At 35.5% G+C, this 14,632-nt stretch overlaps 1 protein-coding gene across 9 annotated transcripts in view; it reads right to left on the bottom strand.

Annotated features, from left to right (window-relative positions):
- Window positions 1–14,632, bottom strand: part of STXBP5L (syntaxin binding protein 5 like) — a 542,570-nt gene that overhangs the window by 246,724 nt on the left and 281,214 nt on the right. For all 9 annotated transcript variants that reach the window (XM_032347423.1, XM_032347416.1, XM_032347410.1 and 6 more), the window contains exon 7: window positions 1,640–1,703. In XM_032347423.1, the coding sequence (XP_032203314.1) occupies window positions 1,640–1,703 (64 nt within the window). The remainder of the gene's footprint in view (window positions 1–1,639; window positions 1,704–14,632) is intronic.

Raw genomic sequence — 14,632 nt, forward strand, 5'->3', positions numbered from 1 at the left:
AAAAAACCCAAATAATCCAATTAAAATATGGATGGAAGACCTGAATAGACATTTTTCCAAAGATACACAGATGAAACACACACGAAAAGATGCTCAACATCACTGATAATCAGGGAAATGCAAATCAAAACCACAATGAGATGTCACCTTACACCTGTCAGAATGGTTAACATCAAAAACACAAGAAATAACAATTGTTGGTGAGGATGTAGAGAAAAACATTTTCTCTTTCTTAAGAATTTTATGTTCTTAATTTTTATTTTTTTTTTTAAGAATTTTTATTTATTTATTTGACAAAGAAAGCACAAGCTGGTGGAGTAGCATGTAGAGGGAAAGAGAGAGGGAGAGCATGCTCCCCAGTGAGCAAGGAGGCAGATGTGGGGCTCTATCCTGGGACCCTGGGATCATAACCTGAACTGAAGGCAATCGCTTAACCAACTGAGCCTCCCTGGTGCCCCTATTTTATTTTTTTTTAAAGATTTTATTTATTTATTCATGAGACAGAGAGACAGAGAGAGAGAGGCAGACACAGAGAAAGAAGCAGGCTTCCCATGGAACAGGGAGCCCAATGCAGACTCTGATCCTAGAACTCTGGGACCATGACCAGAGCTAAAGGCAGCTGCTTAACCGACTGAGCCACCCAGGCACACTTTTCTTACGAATTTCAGAATCATTTCCTTAAAAATAAGTAAATTCTGATGACAGATTAGAATAACACTGTTTTGGAGGGGAGGGGGGTAGAGGGTTGCATGAGCCTGGTGGTGGGTATTATAGAGGGTCGTATTGCATGGAGCACTGGGTGTGGTGCATAAACAATGAATTTTGGAACACTGAAAAGAAATAAAATAAAATAGTAAAATTTCACTCTATTTAAAAGTTTAAAACAAAACAAAAGACTGTATTTATGAATCAATTTGAATAAATTCAATGTTCTTTCTATTACCACTAGGCAGACTTGACTTTCAGGCTCAGTATTTATTAGGCAAATTGAGTTTTTATCATTTAAAAATAAGCAAAGAAGTAAATCTATACTAACTAATTTACTCAGGTGTTTTCTATGGTGCTTAGCTAAAAATAAACAAAGAGGCTATAGTTATGGTGATAATGATGCTTTAGATCTTTTTATATTATCAACTTTGTTTCCTCATCATCAAAAGAAAATTATGAATAATCCAAATGAATAAGGATTATTTCTGTAATCTGAGAACATTTTCTATATAATTACCTATTTATAAAATCATGATTGGCTAATTTATGATTATTTTATATTGGCCATTTATCATTACCAAAACTGAATAGCAAAGGCCAATGATTAATGATATTGATAAATATATTGTTAAACTCCAGCATAGAACATTTGAAAACTCAAGTTGTTTCACAAATTCCATACTTTCCCCAAAATTCTAGAATTAAATAAGAACTTTAGCTCTAGGTAAAAATAAAGACTTAATTTGGGACCATTATTAGTGTGAATAATTCATTTATTCATTATTTGCTCATTCATTCAACATACTTTAATTTTAGAAAACGCTGAATGCTTTGAACTGTGCTACAAGTTAGGTACAAAATAATAGTAAGAAACGCCTTCATTCAAGAATGAGGAAAATAAATGCAAGAATAATGGCATTGTAATACTCACTTTCCCTTCATCTCTTGGGCTATCACTTAAATGTACAACTGGACCTGGATGAGTCTTCGTGGATCTGTTAAATCAATTCAAAATAGTAATTAAAAAATAAAAATTAAAATACCTTACCACTATAGACTGGAACAAAGAAATTACACTGGAGCACACTCCCAATATTCTGAGGTTTAAACTTAGATTAATTTGAATTTTGGTTTTTTTTTTTTTCTTTAAGACTACTTTTCTTTCTCTTATTAACTCTATTAAAGCAGGTATAATTTTTTAAAATCAGGTTCAAGAACATATATCCACATAACAGCAAGATTCTTCATTTTTATAACATAAAAATTATATAAAAGAGATAATATTAATAATGAAAGTGATATTTTAGATCTTTCCATGTTATCAACTTTGTTTCTTCATTATTAAAGAAAAATTATTATAGTCAAGATGAATTATGTCTTTTCATCAAATTATGAATTTATGAATTGGTATTTATGTTTGTTGCCAAATCTAAGCCTCTGAAAATTTGAAACTGATCTTATACAAAGAAATCTTATATGGCCACAAGGCTAATGCTATTAGTCTGTTTCAGCCAAATTGCAAAGTATATAACTGATTTATAACTTCCTTTGATATAAAACCTCTGATTTTCCTCCTAAGAAAAGTACAATAGTTCCTTTGATTTACAGATACTCTCTCTAGTGATAGCCAATGCACAGAAAACTGACAAAGTGGGGAATCCTAGTTTGCTGGTTATGTCTCATTTATGTGTTAATCAATAACAAGGTAATCAATAACAGATAACTATGTGTCTAAGTGTATATTGTTAAAAGGACCTGTGCTCTGTAAATCTGACTTTGAATTTATTCTACTCCAGTGCTCGCTTCAGCAACACATATACTAAATTTATTCTACTCTGATATCTGGCATGTTTCTTTTATATTTCCTACTTTAATATATCATTGTTGAGTATTATGCCATGTTAAATACAATATGACCTGATATGACCATGTATTTATTATTATTCATTTTCCACATCCTTTCTTCAATAGTCTAATTATGCCAGATTAACCCTATTATGATTATATTTTCAGTTATAATTTATTTCTTTTAAGTATAATTTATTTCTTATGCATATATGAACATCATCAAAGATTCTTCATAAAACAGTAAAGATGAATAAATTTTAAAACTTTTTGGGAACAGATAAAAGTCACAAATTAAATAACTCCAAGTTTCCCAGATACTAACTCCCCACAGAGACTCAGAGGAATAAATACAGACTTATTAGATATTTTCTTAATGGTTTTATCCTGAATTTTCTTATCTAAAAGTGGAGATAGTACTATTAATCCTACTGAGTAATTATGAGGATTAGAATATTTATATATAGCCTAATATAATGTCAAAACATAGTAAGTACTCAATGAATAGTATGTATTATGACTGTTGTAAATCACTGGAATAATTGGAAACTAATACTATCTACATTATAAATGCCGTGTTTTATTGGAGTAAAGGGCCTCTCATAAGGAACAGTGTCCTTCAATTATCCCTTGGAAACTAATAATATCCAAAAAACTACAAACTCCTGTTTCTTGGTATGACTGGAAGAACAAATGCCAAAGTGTACTCCATAATAAGCTAATGAATATATAAGGTGTTTCACATAAAGAGTGTTACATATCAAAAAGTTTGAGAAACCCTTAATTAAACATTTTTTTTATTCTTCTTCAAAGCTTCTTAGAGCCATAATATGCAGTAAATACTCACTGAAATATATTTTGAGAAACACTAATTAGACCAAATGCAAAACTCTTATTTAGACTCTCAGTTTGTAAAACACTCAAGTTCAGAAAATAATTTAGCATTAAACTTCAGTTATTTGCATTGACTTTTTCAGACTTCAGAAGATATATTATATGTTGTTTAAAAAAAAATTCCAAACTTACAAGACACTAATAGTCAACAGAAAAAAATCTCATATTATTTTACTCCCTAAATGTAATGACTACTAACATTTTGATACATTTTTTTCTTACTTTCCCCTTGACATTATAATTCCAAAAACCATCAAGCATTCCTTGAAAGACTTATGGCCATTAGAAACTGCCTTAAAAAAAAAATTGGTGTACTCTGGATTCTATAAATTCTACAAAAATTACTTTAGATAGACTGATCAATGAACTTAAAATCATATGATATCCATCTAAATAATGCCCAATAATTCTTCTAGGTATCCCTCTTTATCTCTATTCTTCTCATTTACCATAATAGCTTCTTAATAGTTTCTTTTATGGGCCTTCTTTCTCTTCTTTATCTTAAATACTGATATTCCTTTGTACTCTATCCTAGTCTGTCATCTATTCCCATATCATATGTGGTCATGAATTCAAGAGCACACAGGAGCCCGGCAGATGCAACTGAGATGCAAATGAAACAAATATGCTGAATGAGAGCTGTAGCAAACTGGATAGCACATTATCCAACTACAAAAGGAAAACTATTACTCAGTTCCAGGGGGTTACTGACTAAGCAATAAGGAGCTAGAATTGTCTCATTAGGAATTTTCATGAAAATCTGGAAATCCCAATTTTTATTGCTCTCTAATATTAGAACTTAGAACATATTTAAATACTCTGATAGCCAAATAAAACATATATGTGAGTGAGAATTGGTTGACTGCTAGTTTGCTACTTGTTTTCCATGCACTTTTCATGCACAATCTCCTCTTTTCAATGACCATAAATTCTATCTCATTACCTTCAGATCCGTATTTCCCACTTCCTACCACTTTCCCATACTGATTCCATTTGAATGTCTTATAAACAAATATAACTCAACCTACCTAAAACTGAACTCATTAATTTTTTTTCCCAGCTTACTCAATCTCCTGCTTTCTTTCACTAAATGACACCCTTATCCACATAGTTGCTAAAGCCTACACCTGGGGGTCTCTCTTAATTCTCCTCTATTGTTATATCTCCCCATAATACCCAACTCTTTTCTCTTCTGTCTTCTACTTATTTATGTCAGTTTATCTCCAATCCTAAATCAATGATAATGTTTGCCAAGAATATAGTCTTTTCTCTCTTTATATTTTTTTATTAATTGATTTATTTTCAGAAAAACAGTATTCATTATTTTTTCACCACACCCAGTGCTCCATGCAATCCGTGCCCTCTATAATACCTGCCACCTGGTACCCAATCCGCCCACCCCCCCGTCACTTCAAACCCCTCAGATTGTTTTTCAGAGTCCATAGTCTCTCATGATTCACCTCCCCTTCCAATTTACCCCAACTCCCTTCTCTCTAACACCCCTTGTCCTCCATGATATTTGTTATGCTCCACAAATAAGTGAAACCATATGATAATTGATTCTCTCTGCTTGACTTATTTCACTCAGCATAATCTCTTCCAGTCCCGCCCATGTTGCTACAAAAGTTGAATATTCATCCTTTCTGATGTAGGCATAATACTCCATAGTGTATATGGACCACATCTTCCTTATCCATTTGTCTGTTGAAGGGCATCTTGGTTCTTTCCACAGTTTGGCGACCGTGGCCATTGCTGCTATAAACATTGGGGTACAGATGGCCCTTCTTTTCACGACATCTGTATCTTTGGGGTAAATACCCAGGAGTGCAATTGCAGAGTCATAGGGAAGTTCTAATTTTAATTTCTTGAGGAATCTCCACACTGTTCTCCAAAGAGGCTGCACCAACTTGCATTCTCACCAACAGTGTAAGAGGGTTCCCCTTTCTCCACATCCTCTCCAACATATGTTGTTTCCTGTTTTGCTAATTTTGGCCATTCTAACTGGTGTAAGGTGGAATCTCAATGTGGTTTTAATTTGAATCTCCCTGATGGCTAGTGATGATAAACATTTTTTCATGTGTTGGATAGCCATTTGTATGTCTTGATTGGAGAAGTGTCTATTCATATCTTCTGCCCATTTTTTGATATGTTTGCCTGTTTCATGTGTGTTGAGTTTGAGGAGTTCATTATAGATCCTGGATATAAACCTTTTGTCTGTACTGTCATTTGCAAATATCTTCTCCCATTCCGTGGGTTGCCTCTTTGTTTTGTTGACTGTTCCCTTTGCTGTGCAGAAGCTTTTGATTTTGATGAGGTCACAAAAGTTTATTTTCGCTTTTTTTCCTTTGCCTTTGGAGACATATCTTGAAAGAATTTGCTGTGGCTGATATCGAAGAGATTACTGCCTATGTTCTCCTCTAGGAGTCTGATGGATTTCTGTCTCACGTTGAGGTCTTTTATCCATTTTGATTTTATCTTTGTGTACGGTGAAAGAGAATGGTCGAGTTTCATTCTTCTACATATAGCTGTCCAGTTTTCCCAGCACCATTTATTGAAGAGACTGTCTTTTTTCCACTGTATATTTTTTCCTGTTTTGTCGAAGATTAATTGACCATAGAGTTGAGGGTCCATATCTGGGCTCTCTACTCTGTTCCACTGGTCTATGTGTCTGTTTTTATGTCAATAACATGCTGTCTTGGTGATCACAGCTTTGTAATAAAGCCTGAAATCAGGTAACGTGATGCCCCCAGTTTTATTTTTGTTTTTCAACGTTTCCTTAGCGATTCGGGGTCTCTTCTGATTCCATACAAATTTTTGGATTATTTGCTCCAGCTCTTTGAAGAATACCGGTGGAATTTTGATCAGGATGGCATTAAAAGTATAGATTTCTCTAGGCAGTATAGACATTTTAACAATGTTTATTCTTCCGATCCAAGAGCATAGAATGGTCTTCCATCTTTTTGTGTCTTCTTCAATTTCCTTCATGAGTGTTCTGTAGTTCCTCAAGTACAGATTCTTTACCTATTTTGTTAGGTATATTCCCAGGTATCTTATGGTTCTTGGTGCTATAGTAAATGGAGTCGATTCTCTAATTTCCCTTTCTGTATTTTCATTGTTAGTGTATAAGAAAGCCACTGATTTCTGCACATTGACTTTGTATCCTGCCATGTTGCTGAATTGCTGTATGAGTTCTAGTAGTTTAGAGGTGGAGTCTTTTGGGTTTTCCATATAAAGAATCATGTCATCTGCGAAAAGAGAGAGAGTTTGACTTCTTCATTGCCAATTTGGATACCTTTCATTTCTCTTTGTTGTCTGATTGTTGTTGAACTAATACTATGTTGAACAAGAGTGGTGAAAGTGGGCATCCTTGTCTTGTTCCCGATCTCAACGGGAAGGCTGCAAGCTTTTTCCCATTGAGGATGATATTTGCTGTGGGTCTTTCATAGATAGATTTGATGAAGTTCAGGAATGTTCCCTCTATCCCTATATTTTGAAGCGTTTTAATCAGGAACGGATGCTGGATTTTGTCAAATGCTTTTTCTGCATCAGTTGAGAGGACCATATTCTCTCTTCTCATATTAATTTGTTGTATCACATTGATTGATTAACGAATGAATGTTGAACCATCCTTGTAGCCTAGGGATGAATCCCACCTGGTCATGGTGGATAATCTTTTTAATGTGCTGTTGGATCCTGTTGGCTAGGATCTTGTTGAGAATCTTAGCATCCATATTCATCAGTGATATTGGTCTGAAATTCTCCTTTTTGGTAGGGTCTTTGCCTGGTTTGGGGATCAGGGTAATGCTGGCTTCATAGAAAGAGTCAAGAAGTTTTCCTTCTGCTTCAATTTTTTGAAACAGCTTCAGGAGAATAGGTGTTATTTCTTCTTTAAAAGTTTGGTAGAATTCCCCAGGGAATCTGTCAGGTCCAGGGCTCTTGTTTTTTGGGAGGTTTTTGATCACCGCTTCAATCTCATTACTAGATATCGGCCTATTCAGGTTGTCGATTTCTTCCTGGTTCAATTTTGGTAGTTTATGGTTTTCCAGGAATGCATCCATTTCATCTAGGTTGCTGAGTTTATTGGCATATAACTGTTGATAATAACTTCTGATGATTGTTTCTACTTCCTTGGTGTTCGTTGTGATCTCTCCCTTTTCATTCATAATTTTATGAATTTGGGCTTTCTCTCTTTTCTTTTGGATTAGTGTGGCCAATGGTTTTTCAATCTTATTGATTCTTTCAAAAAACCAGCTTCTAGTTTCATTGATACGTTCTACTGTATCTCTGGTTTCTACCTCATTGATCTCAGCTCTAATCTTGATGATTTCCCTTCTTATGTGTGGAATTGGTTTGATTTGTTGTTGATTCTCCAGTTCTTTAAGGTGTAGAGACAGCTGGTGTAGTCTGGATTTTTCAATTATTTTGAGGGAGGCTTGGATGGCTAAGTATTTCCCCTTTAGGACCACCTTTGCTGTATGCCATAGGTTTTGGACCGAAATGTCTTCATTTTCATTGGTTTCCATGAATTGTTTCAGTTCTTCTTTGATCTCCTGGTTGATCCAAGCATTCTTAAGCAAGGTGGCCTTTAGCTTCCAGGTGTTTGAGTACCTTCTGAACTTTTCCTTGTGATTGAGCTCCAGTTTCAAAGCATTGTGATCTGAGAATATTCAGGGAATAATCTCAGTCTTTTGGTATCAGTTGAGTCCTGATTTGTGACCCAGTATGTGGTCTATTCTGGAGAAGGTTCCGTGTGCACTTGAGAAGAATGAGTATTCTGTTGTTTTAGGGTGGAATGTTCTGTATATATCTATGAGGTCCATCTGGTCCAATGTGTCATTCAATGCTCTTGTTTCTTTATTGTATTTCTGCTTCGATGATCTATTTCTGAGAGAGGCATGTTAAGATCTCCTACGATTAGTGTATTCATATCAATATGACTCTTTATCTTGATTAACAGTTTTTTTTAAGTAATTGGCTGCTCCCATATTGGGAGATAGGTATTTACAATTGTTAGATCATCTTGGTGGATAGTCCCTTTAAGGATTATGTAGTGTCCTTCTGTATCTCTGACTACAGTCTTTAGTTTAAAATCTAATTTATCTGATATGAGAATCGCTACCCCAGCCTTCTTTTGAGGCCCATTGGCATGAAAGATGCCTCTCCATCCCTTCACTTTCAGTCAGGGTGTATCTTTAGGTTCAAAATGGGTCTCTTGTAGACAACATATGGATGGGTCCTGTCGTTTTTATCCAATCTGCAACCCTGTGCTGTTTTATGGGCGCATTTAGGCCATTCACATTGAGAGTGATTATTGATATGTTTTTATTGACATCGAGTTACCTTTGAAGTCTTTCTTTCTGTAGACTGTTTCTATATTTCTGTTCAATGCTATTCTTGGGATTTTTCCTCTTTTATAGAACCCCCCTTAATATTTCCTGCAGTGTCGGCTTGGTGGTTGCATAGTCTTTTAAGCCTTGCCAGTCTTGGAAACTCTTTATTTCTCCATCCATTTTGAATGTCAGTCTTGCTGGATAAAGTATTCTTGGCTGCATGTTCTTCTCATTTAGTGCCCTAATATATCTTGCCAGCCTTTTCTGGCTTGCCAGGTCTCTGTGGACAGGTCTGACGTTATTCTGATGGGCTTCCCTCTGTAAGTAAGGAGCCTCTTTGGCCTGGCGGCTTTCAAGAGATTATACCTACAATTATAATTCCTAAATTTGACTATCAGGTGTCGTGATGTTTTTTTGGAATGTATAATCTTGGATGGAGACCGTTCAGCCTCTAGTACATGGACGCTGGTTCCATTCGCAAGACTGGGAAAATTTTCTTGAAGGACTTGTTCCACATTATCGTCTAGACTTCTTTCTTTCTCCTCCCCTTCAGGGATTCCAATAATTCTGACGTTGGAACACTTCATGGCATCGTTTATTTCCCTGATACTGTTTTCGTGGTTTCTAAGCTGTTTGTTCCAGGCTTCCTCCTGATCCTTTCCCTCTATCTGTTTGTCCTCCAGATCACTAATTCTATCTTCTGTTTCAGTTACCCTAGCTTTGAGAGAGTTTAGATTAGATTGGAACTCATTGAGAGCATTGTGAATCTCCTCCGTAGCTTTAAGCTCTGCCCTAACATTGTGAACATCCTGTCTGGTCACTTTCAGTTTGGCCCTAATCAATTCCATTTGGTCATCCATGGCTTTCTCCAACCTAGCTATTGCCTGGATAATTGTTAGCCTGAATTCTCTTTCCAACATATTGTCTATGTTGATAGCCGTTAGCTCTGTTGCAGAAGGTCCATCCTCTGTATTTTTCTTCTGTTGGGCATTCCTCCTCCTAGTCATTTTGGTGGGAGATGACTGAACAGATGTCGCTGGATGCATCAACCATGGTGCAGTCAAGGTAAGATTTATGAAGTAGACAAACAAAAACAGACAAAAAGACTGATACAAGTATATGACAAGAGAAAAAAATATATATATGCAAATAAAGGAAGAACCTCGTCAAAAAGAACCCCAAGTGTAAGATTTATATGCTATCAGGACAAACACAAAAACACAGAAACACTGGTGGAAGAAGAAGATGGGAGAGTGGTTATAAATTCTCAGTGTGTGTGAGGAAGGTTGTTTTGATTCTTCCTGGATGTATCTTGATATCTTTGTTAAAGGACTCAACTTTCCTAAGATAAAGGGGATTAAAAATTGATTTACCTATAGGGGTAGTATTGATTGGGGAAAGGGGATTACTTTGAAGTTTAACTCTATATGAATATTAGAAGATAAAAATAAAAAGGAATAAACTAGACTAAACTAAAATTTAAAAAGAGGAGTTCAAAAAATAAAAATGCAAAAGAAAAACATAGGTGTATGTATCAAAAAGCTCAGGTTAGAAGGTTATTATGGAATTTGATGTACTGTACAGCTCGCTGTGATGGTAAATAGGTTAAAAAAATTACCTATGTATAAAAAAAAAATGAACCAGAATAGTGGAAACCAGTGAAAAATAAAAATTTTCCTATGAAGTAGTGGTTGTTCTCTTGTAGTCCTTTTTTATTTTTTCTTTTTTTTTTCCTTTCTTGGTTTGTTTTCTTGGGGAGGGGCCTGCCACGTGGGTTGTCAGTCAATGAGGTTTCCTGAGTTAAGTCCTCCCACCCCCTTCAAGGGGGTGGGCTCTGAGGAAACTGATTTTATTTTCAGGCTTTTGTTCTCTGGCAGTTTTTATGTTTGTTCACTTTTTTTTCTCTCACCTTGATCGCTTTGATGGTTTTTGTAGTTTTAGAGGAAAACAAACCATACCCTGATCTCCCTCTCAGAGAGAAGCCCAAGTCTGGGTGCAGAGCCTAAATAAGTTCCCCCTTGGCCACTGGCAGAGCAGGTTCCAAGTTGCAGACCCTGGAGATGCAGGATCTTTTGCTTGTACCCAAAGCCAAGGCAGTGGCGGCTGTCTGGGAGCTCCCGACCGTCAGAGAGTTTCCAAGCAGCAATTGCACACTGAGGTTTTCCCTCTGGCCTGGGCTGGGAGTGTCTGGTCTTGCTGGGTCTAAGAGTTCCTGGCTTGCGCACACCTCTTTCAGGGGCGGCTATGGATCGCGCGTGCGTCTCAGGCACTGAGAACGGGGCGCAGGTCCGAAAGCACCAGGCTGGGCTTTTGCGCACCTCTGTCAGGGGAGAGTTTGGGGCGCGCGGCTTAGGCTCTGAAATGATGGTGCGGGTCAAAGAGCGCCGGCTGGGCCTTTGTAACTCTCTCAGGGGAGCATGAGGGACATGTGCACGTATCTCAGGCTTTGTAGCAGGGCTCTCACGTTCTGCCCACCAGCATGGCTCCCATCCCCTCACAGGATCCAGAACCCACACATTCTCTGGCGCGCTGGTGGCTTAGGGACCAAGACGTGGTTTCTCCGCCACACTCTCTCTGCCTCAGCACCAGGGGAGGCTGTCCTGGGACCGGGGACTTAAGCCCCTGTCCCTAGCCGCCCCGATTCCCACAATTTCCCCCCGTGATCCTTTGCTCTTTTGGAGTGCTTTCAACCAGTCTCCAAGTCAATGCTGGTCCCCAGACACAGGGCACTCCCACTCATATTGGGGTATTACTTTTCAACCGGTCGCCTCTGGTGGCTCCCTCCCCCTTTTGTTTATCTTCCGATATCAGTCACGTTCCCACTCTGCTTTACCTGCCCACTGGCATCTTCTGCCCCTGTAGAGATCCAGACGTGTATAATTCTGATCTCAGGCTGATTCATGGGTGAACGGAGTTCTTTGGTAGGTAATCAGCTCACTTTGGGGTATAGGCTGAAAAGGCGCTTCCTCCTACTTCCCTGCCATCTTGTCCCCCCTCCGTCTTTTCTCTCTTTAATCATTTCTCTATACCTGCCTTCAGAGTAATCTCCCTAAATGCAAATTTGATCAAGTCAATTCTCTGCTTAAACCCCTTCAAAATCCAGCTCCTGGCCTTTTTAAGTCAACTTCTCAAACTGGCCTACAAGGTTTTCATATTTATACCCTGATTACCTCTCTTCATCCTTTACCTTTTATCATACTCTCTCCCAGGTATTCCAAACAACTAAACTACCTAAAATTCCTATGCATGGAACAAAAACTCTCACACTCCATCCTTTTAATCTTCTATCCTCTCTTCCTAAAATACCCCTAACTCTGTCTCCCAAGTCTTCACTCAACTTACTAAAATTCTCATCCTTTGGATCTCAATATAGATATAATTTCCTTTACAGATATTTCTTTGAGACCACATGTTAGGAGTCCTTCTTATAGCATTGCCACATTTTATTTCCAATATATTGTAATTGCCTTTTTAATTAATCTCATTAGACTGAAAGCCCCAAGAGAACAGTAACGATGTCTTCCCAGTTCATAGTTGTTTTCAGTATCTAGCATACCATAGTGCACAATAAACACATTTCAGTGATTGTTAGTAAAACATAAGCCTTATACTTATGATTTCTTAATCAATTTCATGCTCAAACATTAATCATATGTGGAAAACAAGGTTGCATTTTTTAAAAAGTTGCGGCTGCCCTGCAGAAACATCTACTTCTACACTATAACCTGGAATAACTTTCCCATAGAAAAAAAATTTTAATGTTCCTTCAGTTCTATGCTACTACTTTATGAGATGTTCTACAAACATCAATGTTTCTATGGAAAATGTGTTCCAATTTCCAAATAATCAAAATATACATTTTGGGAACACTATCTATAATTATGAGAACTGCCTAAAATTATAATCAGGACACTTCACTAATAATAGAAACAAACTGAAAAATAACATTGAATAAAAAGTATTTAAAGTAAGAACTTAAATTGAAATAATTTCACATATCTCTTAAAGACAATTCTGCACTTGTCATACTTAGAAAATGTATTGTTGAAATATGTGTGTAAAATTATGACTATGAAATGACTCTTTTAAATAAATATTTTATTATTTTCCCATACACCTGGCACATACGAATTGAAAGTGGCATGCATTTTCTAATGTATCTCAATAGGAAGAGAGCAATTAAAAGACAGTTCTAGAAGACTGGCAGTTGGAATTTTAAATTATGTAGATCACAATGGATCTATAAGTCTATGGAATACACTTCGGGAAAACTGGTCTAAGTAAACCAAGATATATAAATTTGGAAACAAAATAGCAAAAGTGGTGAAATACTATAATAATCTATTACTAGTATAACAATCTATTTAGATTATAAACTTCATAATTAGGAGCATTCAACTGAACACAAATAATGCATATATTATTATTTGTACTAATATTAAATTTGTATAAAAGTTCTATAATTCAATCTCTCAAGTTTATTTACATTTTTATCAATATCCTGAGAAAATTTTGAAAGCAAACATTAAGTTCAGCCCTATTTACAACTTTTATACCACTCAGATTATAGTGGGGAAACCTTTCCCAAATAGCTAAAAAATTAAATAATTTTTTGGGAGACATAATTCTAAATAGTCTATAGAATAAATGTTTTTTAAAATACACATGTAGAACACTAAAGCATATCAGTAAAATAGTGCATATTAATTGTAATTATAAATGAAAGCTCTAAGTCAATATTAGTGTGTAACTACCATACTAAGTCTTCAATAATGTCATCAGTTATTTAGTTGCCTCTCTGTGGAAAGCACCAAACTAAGCCAAGTATAAAGAAAAAGAAAGGATTAATGAACAAAGATCTTGCCCTGGGCAGTTCTTATTCTAATCAGGGAGGAAGAATTATCATTAACAAAAGACTCATTATGACATAATACAAAAGGAATATTGTAATAAGAATATAATTAGTAACAACATTTCTTATATATACAGGCACACTGAAACATTAAAAATAGGGAATAGTAGATTTATTATAAAAACCAGATTTGAGCCTCACTTAAATAGGCTGCTTTAATCAGAATTCTGGAGAATAATTATGTAACTCAGAATATATATTTATGTATATATATTTCATATATACATGTATAAAAATGTCATATATATGGAAATGAGCCAGTCTCAAGTTAAACATATTATAAATTAAGGACCTAATATGCACAGAGTATAAACATTTATTAAAGAAAATTTGTTTTTAAGATTAACACAGTGACCAGGAGAATTAATCGTATACATACAAAAAGATGGCTTGGAATTCCATTACTTTTATATGTGCATAAACTTAAGTATCAGCACCAAAGTCAAAGTGGTAATTACCACTAACCACATATCCAAATAGCTGTATATGTTGCAACATAAAAAATATTGATAAATTGGTTTTTAGAACCCTAAACAATATGTTAGTGAGGCAGGTGAGAATGAACTACTAGTGATAAAAAAAATATATGAACTGATCATGATTATTTTTACATAAAACTAAATATAATCACAATCTACTTGTCATTCCCATTGGAAGTGGCTATACTAAGAATGACTATAAAAAATGAGATGATTTCCACGTATAACTTTTAGAATAAGTCTAAGTACTTTATCATCAAATTTACATACATAACTCCTAATTATTCAGACACCTTAAATATTCAGAAAGTCTAAAATTATAATGTTAATACTACAATATTTTTAAAAGTCTTTAAAATTCTTTATAGTTGTAAATTATTTTAGCTGAACTTTTCACTCAAATTAACTATAAATGTTAATTATAAATGTTCACTCATAAATTGGTTATAAATGTTTCAAATAAC

This window comes from Mustela erminea, chromosome 1 (genome assembly GCF_009829155.1).
Source record: "Mustela erminea isolate mMusErm1 chromosome 1, mMusErm1.Pri, whole genome shotgun sequence".
Classification (NCBI taxonomy): domain Eukaryota; kingdom Metazoa; phylum Chordata; class Mammalia; order Carnivora; family Mustelidae; genus Mustela; species Mustela erminea.